This window comes from Pelophylax lessonae (assembly GCF_965119305.1).
Source record: "Pelophylax lessonae genome assembly, chromosome: 2".
Taxonomy (NCBI): domain Eukaryota; kingdom Metazoa; phylum Chordata; class Amphibia; order Anura; family Ranidae; genus Pelophylax; species Pelophylax lessonae.
Window position 1 is genome coordinate 8,355,657 of NC_138769.1, and position 19,841 is coordinate 8,375,497.

The 19,841-nt window shown below is 48.3% G+C and overlaps 1 protein-coding gene and 1 pseudogene across 2 annotated transcripts in view; one reads left to right on the forward strand and one right to left on the reverse strand.

Moving 5' to 3' along the window:
• The window catches only part of LOC309545902, a 1,177,957-nt pseudogene that overhangs the window by 702,881 nt on the left and 455,235 nt on the right, over positions 1-19,841 (reverse strand). The window lies entirely within an intron of this gene.
• LOC309546592 (uncharacterized protein) overlaps positions 11,919-19,841 on the forward strand; it is a gene marked incomplete at its 3' end in the record, with an annotated part of 44,340 nt that continues 36,417 nt past the window's right edge. Inside the window, exon 1 of the mRNA XM_082246340.1 lies at positions 11,919-11,993. Within this exon, the coding sequence (XP_082102466.1) occupies positions 11,924-11,993 (70 nt within the window). The 5' untranslated portion in view covers positions 11,919-11,923. The remainder of the gene's footprint in view (positions 11,994-19,841) is intronic.

The window sequence follows — 19,841 nt, forward strand, 5'->3', positions numbered from 1 at the left end:
TGACACCATCCGCTGCTCTACTGACACCGTCCACTGCCCTACTGACACCGTCCACTGCTCTACTGTCACCGTCCTCTACTCTACTGACACCATCCATGCTCTACTGACACCGTCCTCTACTCTACTGACACCGTCCACTGCTCTACTGACACTGTCCTCTGCCCTACTAACACCGTCCACTGCTCTACTGACACTGTCCACTGCCCTACTGACACCATCCACTGCCCTACTGACACCGTCCTCTACTCTACTGACACCATCCATGCTCTACTGACACCGTCCTCTACTCTACTGACACCGTCCACTGCTCTACTGACACTGTCCTCTGCCCTACTAACACCGTCCACTGCTCTACTGACACTGTCCACTGCTCTACTGACACCGTCCACTGCCCTACTGACACCATCCACTGCCCTACTGACACCGTCCACTGCTCTACTGACTCCATCCACTGCTCTACTGACACCGTCCACTGCTCTACTGACACCGTCCTCTACTCTACTGACACCGTCCACTGCTCTACTGACACCGTCCACTGCCCTACTGACACCATCCACTGCCCTACTGACACCGTCCACTGCTCTACTGACACCGTCCACTGCTCTACTGACACCATCCACTGCTCTACTGACACCGTCCTCTACTCTACTGACACCGTCCACTGCTCTACTGACACTGTCCACTGCTCTACTGACACTGTCCTCTGCCCTACTGACACCGTCCACTGCCCTACTGACACCATCCACTACCCTACTGACACCGTCCACTGCTCTACTGACACCGTCCTCTGCCCTACTGACACCATCCTCTGCCCTACTGACACCATCCACTGCTCTACTGACACCGTCCACTGCTCTACTGACACCGTCCACTGCCCTACTTACACCATCCACTGCTCTACTGACACCGTCCACTGCTCTGCTGACACCGTCCACTGCCCTACTGACACCGTCCACTGCTCTACTGACACCATCCACTGCTCTACTGACACCGTCCACTGCCCTACTGACACCGTCCACTGCTCTACTGTCACCGTCCTCTACTCTACTGACACCATCCATGCTCTACTGACACCGTCCTCTACTCTACTGACACCGTCCACTGCTCTACTGACACTGTCCTCTGCCCTACTAACACTGTCCACTGCTCTACTGACACTGTCCACTGCTCTACTGACACTGTCCACTGCCCTACTGACACCATCCACTGCCCTACTGACACCGTCCACTGCTCTACTGACACCGTCCACTGCTCTACTGACACCGTCCTCTACTCTACTGACACCGTCCACTGCTCTACTGACACCGTCCACTGCTCTACTGACACCGTCCACTGCCCTACTGACACCGTCCACTGCCCTACTGACACCATCCACTGCTCTACTGACACCATCCACTACCCTACTGACACCGTCCACTGCTCTACTGACACCGTCCTCTGCCCTACTGACACCATCCTCTGCCCTACTGACACCATCCACTGCTCTACTGACACCGTCCACTGCTCTACTGACACCGTCCACTACCCTACTTACACCATCCACTGCTCTACTGACACCGTCCACTGCTCTACTGACACCATCCACTGCTCTACTGACACCATCCACTGCCCTACTGACACCGTCCACTGCTCTACTGACACCGTCCACTGCCCTACTGACACCGTCCACTGCTCTACTGACACCGTCCACTGCTCTATTGACACCGACCACTGCCCTATTGACACCATCCACTGCTCTACTGACACCGTCCACTGCCCTACTGACACCATCCACTGCTCTACTGACACCGTCCACTGCTCTACTGACACCATCCACTGCTCTACTGACACCGTCCACTGCTCTACTGACACCATCCTCTGCTCTACTGACACCGTCTATTGCCCTACTGACACCATCCACTGCCCTACTGACACCATCCACTGCTCTACTTACACCGCCCACTGCTCTACTGACACCGTCCACTGCTCTACTGACACCGTCCACTGCTCTGCTGACACCGTCCACTGCCCTACTGACACCGTCCACTGCTCTACTGACACCATCCACTGCTCTACTGACACCGTCCACTGCCCTACTGACACCGTCCACTGCTCTACTGTCACCGTCCTCTACTCTACTGACACCATCCATGCTCTACTGACACCGTCCTCTACTCTACTGACACCGTCCACTGCTCTACTGACACCATCCACTGCTCTACTGACACCGTCCACTGCTCTACTGACACCGTCCACTACCCTACTTACACCATCCACTGCTCTACTGACACCGTCCACTGCTCTACTGACACCTTCCACTGCTCTACTGACACCATCCACTGCCCTACTGACACCGTCCACTGCTCTACTGACACCGTCCACTGCCCTACTGACACCGTCCACTGCTCTACTGACACCGTCCACTGCTCTATTGACACCGACCACTGCCCTATTGACACCATTCATTGCTCTACTGACACCGTCCACTGCCCTGCTGACACCATCCACTGCTCTACTGACACCATCCACTGCTCTACTGACACAATCCTCTGCTCTACTGACACCGTCTATTGCCCTACTGACACCATCCACTGCCCTACTGACACCATCCACTGCTCTACTTACACCGCCCACTGCTCTACTGACACCGTCCACTGCTCTGCTGACACCGTCCACTGCCCTACTGACACCGTCCACTGCTCTACTGACACCATCCACTGCTGTACTGACACCGTCCACTGCCCTACTGACACCGTCCACTGCTCTACTGTCACCGTCCTCTACTCTACTGACACCATCCATGCTCTACTGACACCGTCCACTGCTCTACTGTCACCGTCCTCTACTCTACTGACACCATCCATACTCTACTGACACCGTCCACTGCTCTACTGACACCGTCCACTGCTCTGCTGACACTGTCCACTGCTCTACTGACACCGTCCACTGCTCTACTGACACCATCCACTGCCCTACTGACACCATCCACTGCTCTACTGACACCATCCTCTGCTCTACTGACACCGTCTATTGCCCTACTGACACCATCCACTGCTCTACTGACACCATCCTCTGCTCTACTGACACCGTCTATTGCCCTACTGACACCATCCACTGCTCTACTTACACCTTCTACTAATACTGTCAGTATAAATACACATGCACACACATATATATTTTTGAGCTTTGAGGTACACGCCTATGACAATATACATGGCAGCCAATCACATCTGAGTATAATGAAGACAGATAACTGCAAGACTTCCAAAAATAATTCTGATAGATTGTTGCATTTTATAAATAGTTTTTTGCTTTAAAGGCAAAAATGTATATTTTCCCTGAGCATTGTCCCCTCCTCAGGAGTGTCGCAGGAAATGCTGCGGCTGCTGCACAGGATGCTCTATGAATACGCTCACTAATCACACTTACCAGAACTGACAAACAATGTCACCATTTTATTACTAGAGACTCCGAGAGCTGAGCTGGAAACCCACCCCCCCCCCCACCCCCAACTAGACATGATCCTAGGGGCAATACAGAGTGCCCTGACCTATAGCAGGCAGCTAGAGCTCCCCCTACTCATCTTACAGGAGAATGAAATGTGATTGGTCGATGGAAGCTCCTGTCATCTTAAATCTCTAGGACCAGAAATAAAAAAAAGTTTAGACCTTGACTTTTTGGTAATAGTTGCTTGAAACTATAAAAGCCACTTGAACCACTTAAGGATTGGAAGGATTTCCCCCCTTAATGACCAGGCCATTTTTTTGCGATTCGGCACTGCGTAACTTTAATGGACAATTGCGCGGTCGTGCGACGCTGTACCCAAATAAAATTGACGTCCTTTTTTTCCCCACAAATAGAGATTTTCTTTTGGTGGTATTTGATCACCTGTGCAATTTTTATTTTTTGCGCTATAAACAAGCAACAATTATGAAAAAAAAAACAATATTTTTCACTTTCTGCTATATAACATTCCCAATAAAATAAAAAAATGAAATATATCTAATTTTTTATCATTTTAGGACAATTTGTATTCTGCTCCATATTTTTTGGTAAAAAAAAAAAAAAAAAAAAAATCACAATTAGGCTCCATGTACACGGGACGCTGGAAATGGCCGTTTAGGAGCAGTTGGGCGTTTTTTTCAGAAGCCCCTGAACCCATCTACATTTTATCTTATCTGTCCATGTACACAGGGTCGTTTACAGTCATTTGCAGGCAGTTGCATTCAGGGACTGTTTTTAGAACGCAATTATTTGCGTTCGAACGTGTGTTTCCCGGCGTTTCAAACGCACAAATGCGTCCGAACGCGTCTGAACGCGATGACCCGCGTTTAACGTTCGCGTTTTTCCATTTTAAAGGGGAATAATTTTTTTGACCTCTAGGAACGCTTCTAAACGCAAACGCCCGCAAACGCTGCTAAAACGCCCGCTAAACGCGGGTACAAACGCGACTGAACGGACGTTTCAAACGTCCTAAAAATTCCAGAATTCAAAGGGACTTTTAACAACGTCCCGTGTACATGGAGCCTAAGGCTAAGGTTTGAAACGCCGGGAAACACACGTTCGAACGCAAATAATTGCGTTCTAAAAACAGTCCCTGAACGCAACTGCCTGCAAATGACTGTAAACGACCCGGTGTACATGGACAGATAAGATAAAATGTAGATGGGTTCAGGGGCTTCTGAAAAAAACGCCCAACTGCTCCTAAACGGCCATTTCCAGCGTCCCGTGTACATGGAGCCTAAGTGTATATTGATTGGTTTGCGCAAAAGTTATCACGTCTACAAACTAGGGCAAATATTTATGTCATTTTTATTTATATATTTTTTTACTAGTAATGGCGGCAATTTGCGATTTTTAGCGGGACTGCGACATTGCGGCGGACAGATCGGACCCCTAACTGACATTTTTGAGGGGACCAGTGATACTAATACAGTGATCAGTGCTACAAATATGCACTGTCACTGTACTAATGACACTGGCAGGGAAGGGGTTAAAATCAGGGGCGATCAAAGGGTTACATGTGTTCTCCTAGGGGGTGCTTTCTAACTGTGTGGGGGATGTATTCGCTGAATGAACAGGGAGATCTGTGTTCCTAAATAAGAGGATCTCTGTGTTGAACAGCGGTCTGCTGTGTTTACTTTGGCAGACCGCCGTTCTGTCTCTATGGGGAGCAATCACAGGTGGCCAGCGGACATCACGTCCGACGGACGCGCTGATTTGCTCCCTCTCTGGCCAATCAGCGCATGCACACGTGTCTGGCGGCGCACGCGCTCCCCCAATATCTGCTACACGAAGCAATGTACAGGTATGTCGTTTCCTGTAACAGAGCCGACCTGCCGCTGTAAAACTACGGCGCTTGGTTGGCAAGTGGGTAAAACGAGGCTGATTATTTTTTATTGGTAAAGTAGAGTTTAGTATGGGGAGGCTGCAATCTTACACTATATATAATATTGGATGGAGTATGGAAGGGTTGGGGCCCCTGTCGGGTTTTTATTTCTATTAATTTGTACGAATGCAAATCAAAATCAGAATACTTAAATAAGGGTCTTTACACACTTGTGAAAGCCTCCTCCGCTGGCCACCACAGACTCATAAAACATCTTCAGCATCGTCCGGCAGATGTTAAAAGATATCGAAAAGTAGAGGCGGCTCTGGTCCTTCCTATAGAGTGCCTTAAAGCGGAGTTCCGGGCACTCGAAGATGAAGATCGAAGATACTCACCTCAGAGTACTTCCTCCCTCGGAGCCACGGCTCACCCCGTCACTTCCTGTCTCGCTATGATTCCTGGGAGCTGAACGTCATAGCTCCCAGGAATCAATGCGACGGCACCGGTCCCGCTCGTCATTTCCGGGCGACGCCGCATTCCCCTGCTAAACAGCTTCTGGGCATGCCCAGAAGCTGTGGAGGAATGCGGCGCCGCACCGGAAGTGACGAGAGGGGCCGGTGCAGGCGCATTCTGGGACAAGAAAACGCGGAAGAAGACACAGAAGAGGGCCGCGCCGGCTTCAGCTGCCCACAAGAGAGATGGCAACGCTGGAAAAGAAATTTTATAAGTAAGTATTTCTTCTAAAAGGTAAGTGCGAACCGGGACAGATCAGAGGCTAGCCATTGTGGAATGTGCTAGCCCTGACTGTCCTGGGGGTATGTTTAGTAAAAAATGACTCCTGTGCCCGGAACTCCGCTTTAAGCCCCGTACACACGTACCGATTGTCGGCCGCAAATATTCGGCTGCCGACCGATCGGCCGATTGTAGGCTTGTTAGTATGATGATATAACAGGATATTGCTGCGCTAAAATATGATACAAATAACATATAAGACGAAAAGCAGCCAACACAAATCTTAGAAATGCAAGATCAAAACAATATATAGCAAAAATGTAGCGCTAATCTTAAACTGTCTACACAGAATGTCTTTACAACTTCAGAGGAGAAACAGCAGTCCTTAAGTTATCCACATAGAATGATGTGAAAAAAATCTTTGGATAGTGAAGATCCTCAGTAATATACCACCACCAGACACCGCACACACTGGTCCTTACCAAATGTAGGTGACCCTCATCACAAAGGTCATAACCGCTTGATGGTGCCTGAGCCCTGGAAAACCGGGATCCTTCACTGCTCCCTCCTTGAATAGATCAATATAGCAGGCAATCTCCACTCCACATGGGGTCCCCAAAAGAAGAAACAGAACACCGCCTCATAGTGTATACTGCTAATACTTTATTGGCCCCAAAGGATTAAAAAGAACTTACTGGATAGCCGCTATTAGAGAGCGTTGCAAGTTTCTCCACTTTAGACTTGGATGCTGCTGCATCCCACCATCAAAATGGCCGCCGTGTCCCTTCCACGTGTGGCGTGCGTCGCCGTAAGCTCCACCCGACGCGCGTTTCGTCAGAGACTGACGTCGTCAAGGGGTGTTGTATGTGGATAACCTAAGGACTGCTGTTTCTCCTCCAAAGTTGTAAAGACATTCTGTGTAGACAGTTTAAGATTAGCGCTACATTTTTGCTATATATTGTTAGTATGATGCTTCCGACAGCCGACAGCGCATTTCGGCCGAACAGAATCTGTTGTGCAGACTTTAAAATATTTGTTGGCCGTCACCAGAACGGCCGATTGTTCGCCAGTCAGTACAGAATTCGACCGACAATCAGCAGATTTGCAAGACTGGGCATGCTCAGAGAAGAAAAAACACACGGAAAGTTAACCATCACATGACATCACTTCTGCAGTCGGCTGCTGTTGGCCGACAAAATTCGTGTGCAGTCTTTTGCAGTTTTCAACCGACAGGACAGCACCGGACAAAAGACGGCCGATCGGTCGGCCGACGATCGCTACGTGTGTACGGGGCTTTACTGTTCTTGCTCCAGACTAGCTTATTATCTATTTGTCCCCCAGATACTTGTACTGTAACTCACTACTACATCCACATCCACTCCTCGCATGGAGATTGGGGTCACTGGTGGCTTTCTATTTCTCAAATCCACAACCAGCTCCTCTGACTTTGTCACATTTAGATACAGATGATCCTCAGGGGATTAGTGGGATACTCCAAATTCAATAGGTGAGGACAACTCTCACTTGGCCTCTCTTAGTGGAAACGAATAGCAGATCTTCTGCTGAACCATACAGAACTTGCATGGGAAGAATAGGTCTTTTTCTTGTGTTAGCAGCAGACTCAGTGAACTCTGGTGTCCTTTTATGAAACAGAGATGAGCAGTGATCCTGCCGATCACAGCTCATTTCCGATCATTCTCAGTTTATGAAACAGAAATGATCAGCGGAGAACACGTTCTTCGCTGATCATCTCTTCACAGGAGAATCTGTCATTGACTGACACAGAAACAGCCAGGCTATGAAGCTGCGATCCCCGCACTTCACTGGCGATCTGTGCCAGAATTCACACCGGGTTCACCAGCCTGGAGCTTGTGAAGCGGGGAGTGAAGACAGAATCGGGGGAGAACTGAGGGGGAAAAACGAAGATTATCGACTTCCTTCCTCGTTCAGACCCCCCAACACAGTAATCATGTCCCCCTGCCATATTTATGTATATATATAAAATGTATGCGTGTGTATTCAGTGTATATATATATATATATATATATATATGTAAGGGGACTATTATTTATTAACATTAGTGGGGATCGTGTACTCAGCAGTGATAATTTATCACTGCTTGTTAACCACTTTACCACCGGAGCATTTTGCTGTCTTACGTCTGGGCCACTTTTTGCGATTCGGCGCTGTGTGACTTTAACTGACAATTGCACGGTCGTGCGACGCTGTACCCAAACGAAATTTACGTCCTTTTTTTTCCACAAACAGAGCTTTCTTTTGGTGGTATTTGATCACCTGTGCGATTTTTACTTTTTGCGCTATAAACAAAAAAAAGAGCATAAATTTTGAAAAAACGACAATATTTTTCACATTTTTTTATATGAAATTCCCCCCCAAAAAATGTAAAAATCAAAATTTTTTAAAATTTTTGGCCAATTTGTTTTCTGCTACATATGTTTGGTAAAAAAATTCACAATAAGCGTATTTTGATTGGTTTGCGCAAAAGTTATTGCGTTTACTAACAAAGGGAAAGATTTTTGTCATTTTTGGTGTTTTTTTTTTTAACGCATAATGGCGGTGATCTGCGATTTTTTTTGCGGGACTGCGACATTGCGGCGGACAGATCGGACCCTTGACTGACATTTTTGACACTTTTGGCGTACCAGTGACATTACTGCAGTAATCAGTGCTATATATATGCACTGTTACTGTAAAAATGACACTGGCAGGGAAGGGGTTAATTTTATTGGAGAGGGAGGGGTTAATGTATGCCTGGTGCTTACTAACGTGTGTGGGGGGAGGTGACTGTGTGACACAAGGACAGATCGAGGGTTCAGCTATGCTGAACACTGCAATCTGACCCTGCCTGTCACTTGGGAGATCAGCCCGCTTGTGTTTACACAGGCGGGCGGATCTCCACACTAGATCCCCGACGATCGGGGAAGAGCAGAGGCGATCGCCGCTGCTCCTCCCCTGGCCCGACTCCCGCTGTGACTGAAAACAGCGGGAGCGAGCCTTTCGGCGGCACGCGAGCGCCGCCCGCAAGGGGAGTGTCTGACGACGTAGTACTACGGTACTCAGCGGTAAAGTGGTTAAAGAGCGCCTGTGATTTTCATACTACGGTAATCTCGCTTTGTCTCACGAGATTACAGGCGCTCCCATTCACTTCTACACAGATCTCCGAGAAAACAGTTCTCCTCTGATCACCCTGGGAGAACTGAAGTTCTCCGCTTCATAAAAAGGGTGCCAGAGGTGATAAATTTCCCCGGAGAACTGCAGAGAAGTGAACAGAGAAAAAAATTCACCCTTTCATAAACGTACACCTCTGTATCTTCAGGACACTAGCCAGTATCCCCTTTAGCTTTACCCGGCTGACTTTCTTGCACCCAGAGTGGGATTTTAACAGCAACAGTCTCTAGGATCCCTGTACTCATAAGGCCCTGGTCGCAGGACACCTTCCTCCGTGGTACCAGATGAGATCCATGGTACTTCCTCTGTGGTACCAGATGAGATCCATGGTACTTCCTCCGTGGTACCAGATGAGATCCATGGTACTTCCTCTGTGGTACCAGATGAGATCCATGGTACTTCCTCCGTGGTACCAGATGAGATCCAGATTCAGAGCTGTCACTTAAGTGACAAGGAGGGACAGTCACAAGATCTCTCTGGAGCCAATATTGTTTTAGAAGCTCTCTATGGGGTCTCCAATGTGGCCCAACTCTCTCTGAGATCTCCTATGAGTCCCAATCTCTCTCTAAAATCTCATATGTGTCCCAAGCTCTCTCTGAGGTCTCCCATGTGTCCCAAGCTCTCTCTGAGGTCTCACATGTGTCCCAAGCTCTCTCTCAGATCTCCTATGAGTCCCAATCAATCTCTGAGGTCTCCCATGTGTCCCAAGCAATCTCTGAGGTCTCCCATGTGTCCCAATCTCTCACTGAGGTCTCCCATGTGTCCTCGCTTTCTCTGAGGTCTCCTGTATGTTCCAATCTCTATCTGAGGTCCCCAATGTGTTCCATTCTCTTTGGGGTTTTTCATTGTTCATTGTGTCCCGAACTCTCTCTGGGGTATTCAATGTATACTGAGCTCTCTCTGGGGTCCTAAGCTCTCTCTAAGGTCTCCAATGGTTCCCAAGCTCTCGCTGGGGTCTCCAATGTGACCTAAAAACGTTCTCAGCCTATAATGGGGCCTCAAATGTGTCCCAAGCTCTCTATAAGATCCGTAGTGTGTCAAAGTCCTTTCAGGGTCCCCTATGTGTGCCATAGTCTCTCTGGCATCAACATTGTGTACTGAGCTTTCTCTGGGGTCTCCCATATGTTCCAACTTCCCCAAAGGGTTCCTATATGTTATGAGGTCCCTCAAGGGTTCTCCCTAGGTGCTGATCCCTCTCCAGGGTCCCCTGCATATCCCAATTACCCCCAGGGTCTGTCATGCATGCTAACTTTTCTCCATGAGCTGTCCTTTGGGTTCAGTGTGTGGTCCCCTATGTGTGCCATACTATCTTCAGGGTCTCCTGTGTGTGCCACTCTCTCCAGAGTCCCCTGTGCATGTTGATCTCTGCTGAGGTCCCCTAGGTGTGTCGGTTTCTGCCTAGGATCCTTTGTGGGTGGCATTTGTTTCAGTCTCATCCAGAAGGCCCCCTTATGGGCCAATCTCAGAGGAGATGAGGAATGTTTAGAGATTGGATGGCAGATGCCAAAATGCCGACTCCAATAAAAACATAAAAATGTCATAATAAAGCTCAAGGCTGATAGGCCAAATAAAGAGACGGTGATTCTCTGGCAGAGCGAGTTTTAGGGGAATTATTCTTATATTCTGGGTTGGTACCTCAAGCCAAGTTAAATGGGTGGGGACTTTAAAGGCAAGTGATAATAATAGTATCAATACAAAGTAGTAAAATAAGACAGGTATTTAATGTCTTGTATCGAATGGTGTATATACGAAGTACATAATAAATTGTGAAGGGTTATAGACCCGGGTGAAGAGGTGTAGATAGTTTAGAGATGTGTGACAAGTGTATATATTGTGACTGTTTAGGATAGATCTCTGTCTTGTCAGAGAGTTTCTCCTGCGTTTTTTACCCAACGCATTTCGGCTCTCATTTGAGCCTTTGTCAAGGGTAGTAGTCACCAATTCTGTAATAATTATACAGATACATTTATTAATAATCTCGTAGTAAATACCACTGATTTTATTCAATGTGGTATATAGGAAAAAGTATATATGCATACATCTATTTTTTCTCTCCATGTGTGATTATGTTTATCCCTTTAGAACAGCGAGAACCTGAGCCGCATCCTGAAAGAATATGGTACTGATTAGGGTGGGTGTGCAGATGTGTTTGTGTGATTCAGTCATGGGTAGGTGTAGATTTTTACACTTACAATTTACATTGGACGAGTGTTGCCAATTAGAGCATACACCTGTTCAATCGCTACTGCCGATAGTTTTCTTCGATTTGGTATATCCACATATGTGTCTGTATTACCCCAGATCGGATCCTAAATGCGTCCAATCGCATCTGTTGATACAAGTCCGTTTAAATTTTCATTTCATATAATTTATGTTTTGATAATAAAAGGTTTCCCTTTAAGTAAATGTTTATCCGATTGAAAGATCTTATGTTCACATATAGTTACTAATTATATATATGTATAATGTTTATATTTTCAAGATCAAAATCGTCTAGGTGAATTATTCTTATATCGGAGGTAGGAATTCTGACTGGTTCCCTTTTTTTTCCAACTATGAAATACATGTAGAGTCAGCGACATCACAGGATATATTGTCTGTGCTCTGCGTATCTAATTTACTACTCTTTCACTTTCGTAAGACAACAGCACAGGAAGGGTGGGGGAGGTGAAGCTTGTAAATAGTCGTTGCAGTATGAAGATGGAGAGCTCCATGTCCTGTGTCCTCCTGCTGCTCTGCGGACTCTGGAGCTCGGTGTGCCCAGGTGAGTGTACAGGGGAAGGAGGGACTGATGAAGAACCATACTGTATATACTTCTCTATACGCCACTACCAGCCACACTGTATACTGGATATTGCACACTTCCTCTTTATAAAGCCAGACTGTACCACAATCGACATTGCATGGCGTATATATACAGCGTATGTATAGAGAGCCCAGCAGAGGACTATATAGCTGTATATACACGGAGTACATACAGTATATAGAGTCCAACAGACCCAGTATAGCTGTATATACACGGAGTACATACAGTATATAGAGTCCAACAGACCCAGTATAGCTGTATATACACTCCCTACATACACATAGCCCAACACAGGACCATATAGCTATATACAGGGCTTTTTTTCAGCAGGAACGTAGGGGAACGCAGTTCCGGCACCTCCAGAACCTCCAGCACTGAATGTATGTTATAGCAAGGGCTGTGGGGTTTGTTGGAGGGTCTCTTGATGCTGGCTGCTTGAGGATCTATTGTCACTGGTAAGGATCTGTTATTGTGCGACGGTCTATTGTTGATGCTGGTGAATCTATTGTTACTGGGGGGTCTTATGTTGTTAAGGTAGAGGTCTATTGTTGGCTTATCTAATGATACTGGTTGCTGGGAGAGCCATAGTTACTACTGGAGGGGCTTGAATGTTGCTGGGATAAATCTTTTGTTGCTGGGTGAGGTTTTTTGTTAAGCGTGGGAAGTGGGTAAGGGGTGGAACCAAGGAACAGTGCTCAGAGGTGGGTAGGGGGTTGAACCAAGGAACAGTGCTCAGAGGTGGGTAAGGGGTGGAACCAAGGAACAGTGCTCAGAGGTGGGTAGGGGGTTGAACCAAGGAACAGTGCTCAGAGGTGGGTAGGGGGTGGAACCAAGGAACAGTGCTCAGAGGTGGGTAGGGGGTTGAACCAAGGAACAGTGCTCAGAGGTGGGTAGGGGGTGGAACCAAGGAACAGTGCTCAGAGGTGGGTAGGGGGTTGAACCAAGGAACAGTGCTCAGAGGTGGGTAGGGGGTGGAACCAAGGAACAGTGCTCAGAGGTGGGTAGGGGGTTGAACCAAGGAACAGTGCTCAGAGGTGGGTAGGGGGTGGAACCAAGGAACAGTGCTCAGAGGTGGGTAGGGGGTTGAACCAAGGAACAGTGCTCAGAGGTGGTTAGTGGGTGTAGACAAGGGGTGACTCAAAAGGGGGGAGTTCCTGCACCTATTCTCCGAGAAAAAAAGCTCTGTATATATACATTGTGTACCTACACTCACCAGCCACTTTATTAGGTACACCTTGCTAGTAGTGTGTTGGACCCTATTTTTGCCTTCATTCTTGGTGGCATAGATACAACAAGGTGTTGGAGATTTTGCTCCATAGTGACATGATGGCATCACGTAGTTGCTGCAGATTTGTCGGCTGCACATCCATGATGCCAATCTCCCGTTCCTCCACATCCCAAAGGTGCTCTATTGGATGAGATGTGGTGAGTGTGGAGGCCATTGGAGGACAGTGACCTCATTGTCATGGTGAAGAAACCAGTGGTGAGATGATTGGAGCTTTGTGACATGGTGCATTATCCTGCTGGGAGGAGTCATCAGAAGATGGGGGCACTGTAGTCATAAAGGGATGGACATGGTCAGCAACAATACTCAGGTAGGCCGTGGTGGGTAAACCATGATCAATGGGTACTAAGGGGTCCAAAGTGTGCCAAGAAACCATCCCCCACACCATTACACCACCACCAGCCTGAACCGTTACCCCCCTCCTCCACCATTACACCACCAGCCTGGACCATTACCCCCCCCCCACACCATTACACCAACACCAGCCTAAACTGTTACCCCCCCCACACCATCATCCTGAACCATTACCCCCCTCTCCCCCCCCACACCATTACAACACCACCACCGGCCGGAACCATTACCCTCCCCCCACACACACACCATTACGCCACCACCAGCCTGAACCCTTACCCCCCCCCTCCACCCTCACACCATTACACCACCACCAGCCTGAACCCTTACCCCCCCCCTTCCTCCCCCGCACCATTACACCACCACCAGCCTGAACCATTACCCCCCCTCCTCCACCATTTCACCACCACCACCAGCCTGAATAGTTACCCCCCCCTCCCCCACACCATTACACCACCACCAGCCTGAACCCTTACCCCCCCTCCCCCCCACCATTTCACCACCATCACCAGCCTGAACCGTTACCCCCCCTTCCCCCCACCATTACACCACCACCAGCCTGAACCCTTACCCCCCCCCCTTCCTCCCCCGCACCATTACACCACCACCAGCCTGAACCATTACCTCCCTCCTCCACCATTTCACCACCACCACCAGCCTGAACTGTTACCCCCCCTCCCGCACACCATTACACCACCACCAGCCTGAACCCTTACCCCCCCCTCCTCCCCCACACCATTACACCACCATCACCAGCCTGAACCATTACCCCCCTCCTCCACCATTACACCACCAGCCTGAACCCTTACCCCCCCTCCTCCCCCACACCATTACACCACCACCACCAGCCTGAACCATTAACCCCCCTCCTCCTCCACACCATTACACCACCACCACCAGCCTGAACCACCACCCCCCTCCCCCCCACACCATTACACCACCAGCCTGAACCATTACCCCCCCTCCTCCACACCATTACACCACCACCACCAGCCTGAACCATTACCCCCCTCCCCCACACCATTAATCCACCACCACCACCAGCCTGAACCATTACCCCCCCTCCCCCACACCATTACTCCACCACCACCAGCCTGAACCATTACCCCCCCCCCCCCCTCCTCCACACCATTACACCACCACCAGCCTGAACCATTACCCCCCCTGCCCCACACCATTACTCCACCACCACCAGCCTGAACCATTACCCCCCTCCCCCACACCATTACACCACCACCAGCCTGAACCCTTACCCCCCCTCCTCCCCCACACCATTACACCACCACCACCAGCTTGAACCATTACCCCCCCCTCCTCCCCCACACCATTACACCACCACCAGCCTGAACCATTACCCCCTCCCCCACACCATTACACCACCACCAGCTTGAACCATTACCCCCCCTCCTCCCCCACACCATTACACCACCAGCCTGAACCATTACACCCCCCCACACCATTACACCACCACCAGCCTGAACCATTACCCCCCCTCCTCCCCCACACCATTACACCACCACCACCAGCTTGAACCATTACCCCCCCCCCCTCCTCCCCCACACCATTACACCACCACCAGCCTGAACCATTACCCCCCTCCCCCACACTATTACACCACCACCAGCCTGAACCATTACCCCCCCTCCTCCCCCACACCATTACACCACCACCACCAGCTTGAACCATTACCCCCCCCCCCTCCTCCCCCACACCATTACACCACCACCAGCCTGAACCATTACCCCCCTCCCCCACACCATTACACCACCACCAGCCTGAACCATTACCCCCCCTCCTCCCCCACACTATTACTCCACCACCACCAGCCTGAACCATTACCCCCCTCCTCCACACCATTACACCACCAGCCTGAACCATTACCCCCCTCCCCCACACCATTACACCACCAGCCTGAACCATTACCCCCCCCCCCCTCCCCCACACCATTACACCACCACCACCAGCCTAAACCATTACCCCCCTTCTCCACACCATTACACCACCACCACCACCAGCCTGAACCATTACCCCCCCCCTCCTCCCCCACACCATTACACCACCACCAGCCTGAACCATTACCCCCCCTCCTCCCCCACACCATTACACCACCACCACCAGCCTAAAACATTACCCCCCCTCCCCCACACCATTACACCAACACCAGCTTGAACCATTACCCCCCCTCCCTCACACCATTACACCACCACCAGCCTGAACCATTACCCCCCCCCCCCCCACACTATTACTCAACCACTACCAGCCTGAACCGGTAATACAAGGCAGGATGGATCAATGCACCAAATTCTGACCCTCCCATCTGAATGTCGCAGCTGAAATCCAGACTCATCAGACCAGGCAATGTTTTTCCAATCTTCTATTGTCCAGTGTTGGTGACCCTGTGTGAATTGTAGCCTCAGTTTCCTGTTCTTAACTGACAGGAGTGGCCCCCGGTGTGCTTTTCTGCTGCTGTAGCCCATCTGCTTCAAGGTTGGTTGTGTTGTGCAATCAGAGATGGTATTTTGCATACCTTGGTTATATTGAGCGCTTATTTGAGTTACTGTTGCCTTTCTATCATCTGGAACCAGTCTGCCCATTCTCCTCTGACCTCAACAAGGCATTTTCCTCAGCACAACTGCCGTTCACTGGATATTTTCTCTTTTTCCCACCATTCTTTGTAATCCCGAGAGAAGGTTGTGCCTGAAAATCCCAGAAATACTCAGACCAGCCCGTCTGCCACCAACAACCATGCTACGTTCAAAGCCACTTCAATCCCCTTTCTTCCCCATTCTGATGCTCAGTTTGGACTTCAGAAAGTCGTCTTCACCACATCTAGATGCCTAAATGCAACCTCTGGATATGACGCTGAGCACATGCACTCAACTTCTTTGGTCAGCCATGGCGAGGCCTGTTCTGAGTGGAACCTGTCCTGTTAAACCACTGTATGGTCTTGGTCACCGTGCTGCAGCTCAGTTTCAGGGTCTTGGCAATCTTCTTATAGCCTAGAGCAACAATTCTTTTTTTTCAGATCCTCAGAGAGTTCTTTGACATGAGGTGCCATATTGAACTTCCAGTGACCAGTATGAGAGAGTGAGAGCGATAACACCAAATTTAACACACCTGCTCCCCATTCACACCTGAGACCTTGTAACACTAACGAGTCACATGACACCTGGGAGGGAAAATGGCTAATTGGGCCCAATTTGGACATTGTCACTTAGGGGTGTACTCACTTTTGTTGCCAGCGGTTTCGACATTAATGGCTGTGTGTTGAGTTATTTTGAGGGGACAGCAAATTTACACTGTTATACAAGCTGTACACTCACTACTTTACATTGTAGCAAAGTGTCATTTCTTCAGTGTTGTCACATGAAAAGATAGAATAAAATATTTACAAAAATGTGAGGGGTGTACTTACTTTTGTGAGATACTGTACGCGCCATACACACCCTGTCCACCCCCATTATATACAGCCATATTTTAACCTTACTATTATTTTTATTTTTTTGAGCCTGCAGTGCAACCCCCAAAAACAAACACCAAGTGCATTAAAAGTGCACCTGAACATCACACCTGGCTCCAGCTGCCCATAGTTGGCATGGAGGGTACACTGCACATGCATTGAAAATTGCTTGCTTTCGAGCAACCGGAAGGTAGCTGCACATGCACAGTATATTTTTCATGTCAGCTGAGGGCTTATGTGGTGAAGAATGGGAATGTTTGAGTGGCAATAGTGGCTGTCAGTGCTGGGGGCACTTTTCCTCCTGCCCACCCCTTGTCTCTGACCTGAAGTAAGCTATATAATGCCCAGCATATATCACTGACTGTAGGTCTTGTTCTGAATGATGTCTAAACGGTAAAGGATCTCTACTTGGGGCCACCAGACCCACATATCCTATACACCCCCAACCCAGTACCCCTCTATCTCCATCGCAGAACCTCCCAGGGTGCAAGCCTCCAGGGAGGGGACACTCTTTATTCGACTGGATGTGGCTGGGTGAGATCCACTTGGATTTGACTGGGTGATTCGAGAGTGATCCTTATGGGTCCCTCTCTTCAGGGTCAGCCTAAACCAACCCCCCAAGTACTGGGTGATGACATTCTACCCTATACTGTATATAACCTATTATGCACATTCACAGGCAGCACTATGAGCCCTTCATATACACTATGAGGGTAGAGCAGGTCTTCCTTGCTGAGTGCTATCAATAAAGGGGAAGTTCAATGTGAAAACAGGAAACAAGGTTGTTAAACCACGACCTCAACAGAAGCCACCAAAGATTATATAAAATGACAGAATTATGTGAATAAATCATCCAATAGCTGAGCAGAGATTGTGAAGCAATGATGGGGAACATACAGATGGGGAAATATTCAAGAGTCTTATTTACAAAAAGAAACAAAAGCAGAACAGAAAAAGCTGAAAAGCAAAAAAATAGCATATGCTGCACATGGTATTTAAACACTTTAGGAGCAATCTCAAGATCAGTACATAACAACAGGTCGAAAATACAAAAAATGGGATGAATAGCATATACAGGAGGGAATCATGAGAAATACCCTTCTCTACACACAGGGCCATCTTTAATATTGATTGGAATCTCGGCAAACATTTTCTTGGGCCCCCCCATGCAATTTCGCTCTCCACCTTCTCTGAGACATACACAATAAACAGCAGCTAGACTCAAAATCAGTTTACTTAATCAGATCAGGCAGCAATTGGGATTGGTTGCCAGAGGTTACAGTGTATCATTACTGCTCACTGACTGACTGCTAGAGGTTACAGGGCACACTATGGCTCACTGTTTAATTGCTCGAGGTTACAGCACATGACTACTGCTTGTTGATTGGTTTCTAGAGATTACTGTACATTAATACTGCTCACTGATTGGTTTCTAGAGGTTACTGAACATCCTTACCACTCACTAATTGGTTACTAGAGGTTACTGCACATTATTACTGCTCACTATTTGGTTGCCCCTTTTATCCTCCAATAAACTATGGCTCACTGTTTATTTGCTCGAGGTTACAGCACATGACTACTGTTTGTTGATTGGTTTCTAGAGATTACTGTACAATAATACTGCTCACTGATTGGTTGCTATAGGTTACTGAACATCCTTACCACTCACTAATTGGTTACTAGAGGTACTGCACATTATTACTGCTCACTAATTGGTTACTAGAGGTTACTGCACATTATTACTGCTCACTAATTGGTTACTAGAGGTACTGCACATTATTACTGTTCACTAATTGGTTACTAGAGGTTACTGCACATTATTACTGCTCACTATTTGGTTGCTAGAGGTTACTGCACATTAGTACTGCTCACTATTTGGTTGCTAGAGGTTACTGCACATCCTTACCAGTCAATAATTGGTTGCAAGAGGTTGGTGCACATCATTACTGCCCACTGATTGGTTGCTTGCCTGCACACCATGGACTGGGGAGGTGAGGGGACCCATCAATAGATAGAAAACTCCTAGGGATACTAGGATATTCCTGGGATCAGTGGCATTGCTGGGGAAGGGGGGTGATCAGTGGCAATGCTGAGGGGTAGATGGGATCAGTGGCAGTGGTGGGGGGATGGGATTAGTTAGGAGGCAGTACACTGTGGCAAATTCTGAATTATGTAGAGCAAAGCAGGAAATCTTTGGCAAGTACTGTATATAGTGGGGGATTCTACACTGACCACCAATGTGAGGGGGGAATCTACAATGACCACCAATGTGAGGGGCAATTTGCACTGACCACAATACAATGGGTGATTTTATGCCGCCCACCAATATAAAGAGGGATTTCTACACTGACACCAATGTAATAGGAGAATTTTTACCAACCACCAGTGTAATGGGGAATATACAATGACCTCCATGTAAGGGGGAGTTTACACTGACAACCATTGTTGAGGAGATTTGTACTGACCACCAATGTAAGGTGACAATTCTACACCGACCACCAATGTTTAGGGGAGATTTACACTGACCACCAATGTAAGGGCAATTCTGCACTTACCACCACTGTAAAGGGAAATGTACACTGATCACCAATGTAATGAAGAAGTTACACTGACAACCAAAGTAAGGGGACATTTACACAGGCCACTAGTGTGAATGAAAGGATTTTTCACCAAGCCCCAATGTAATGAGAAGACTTACACTGACCACCAA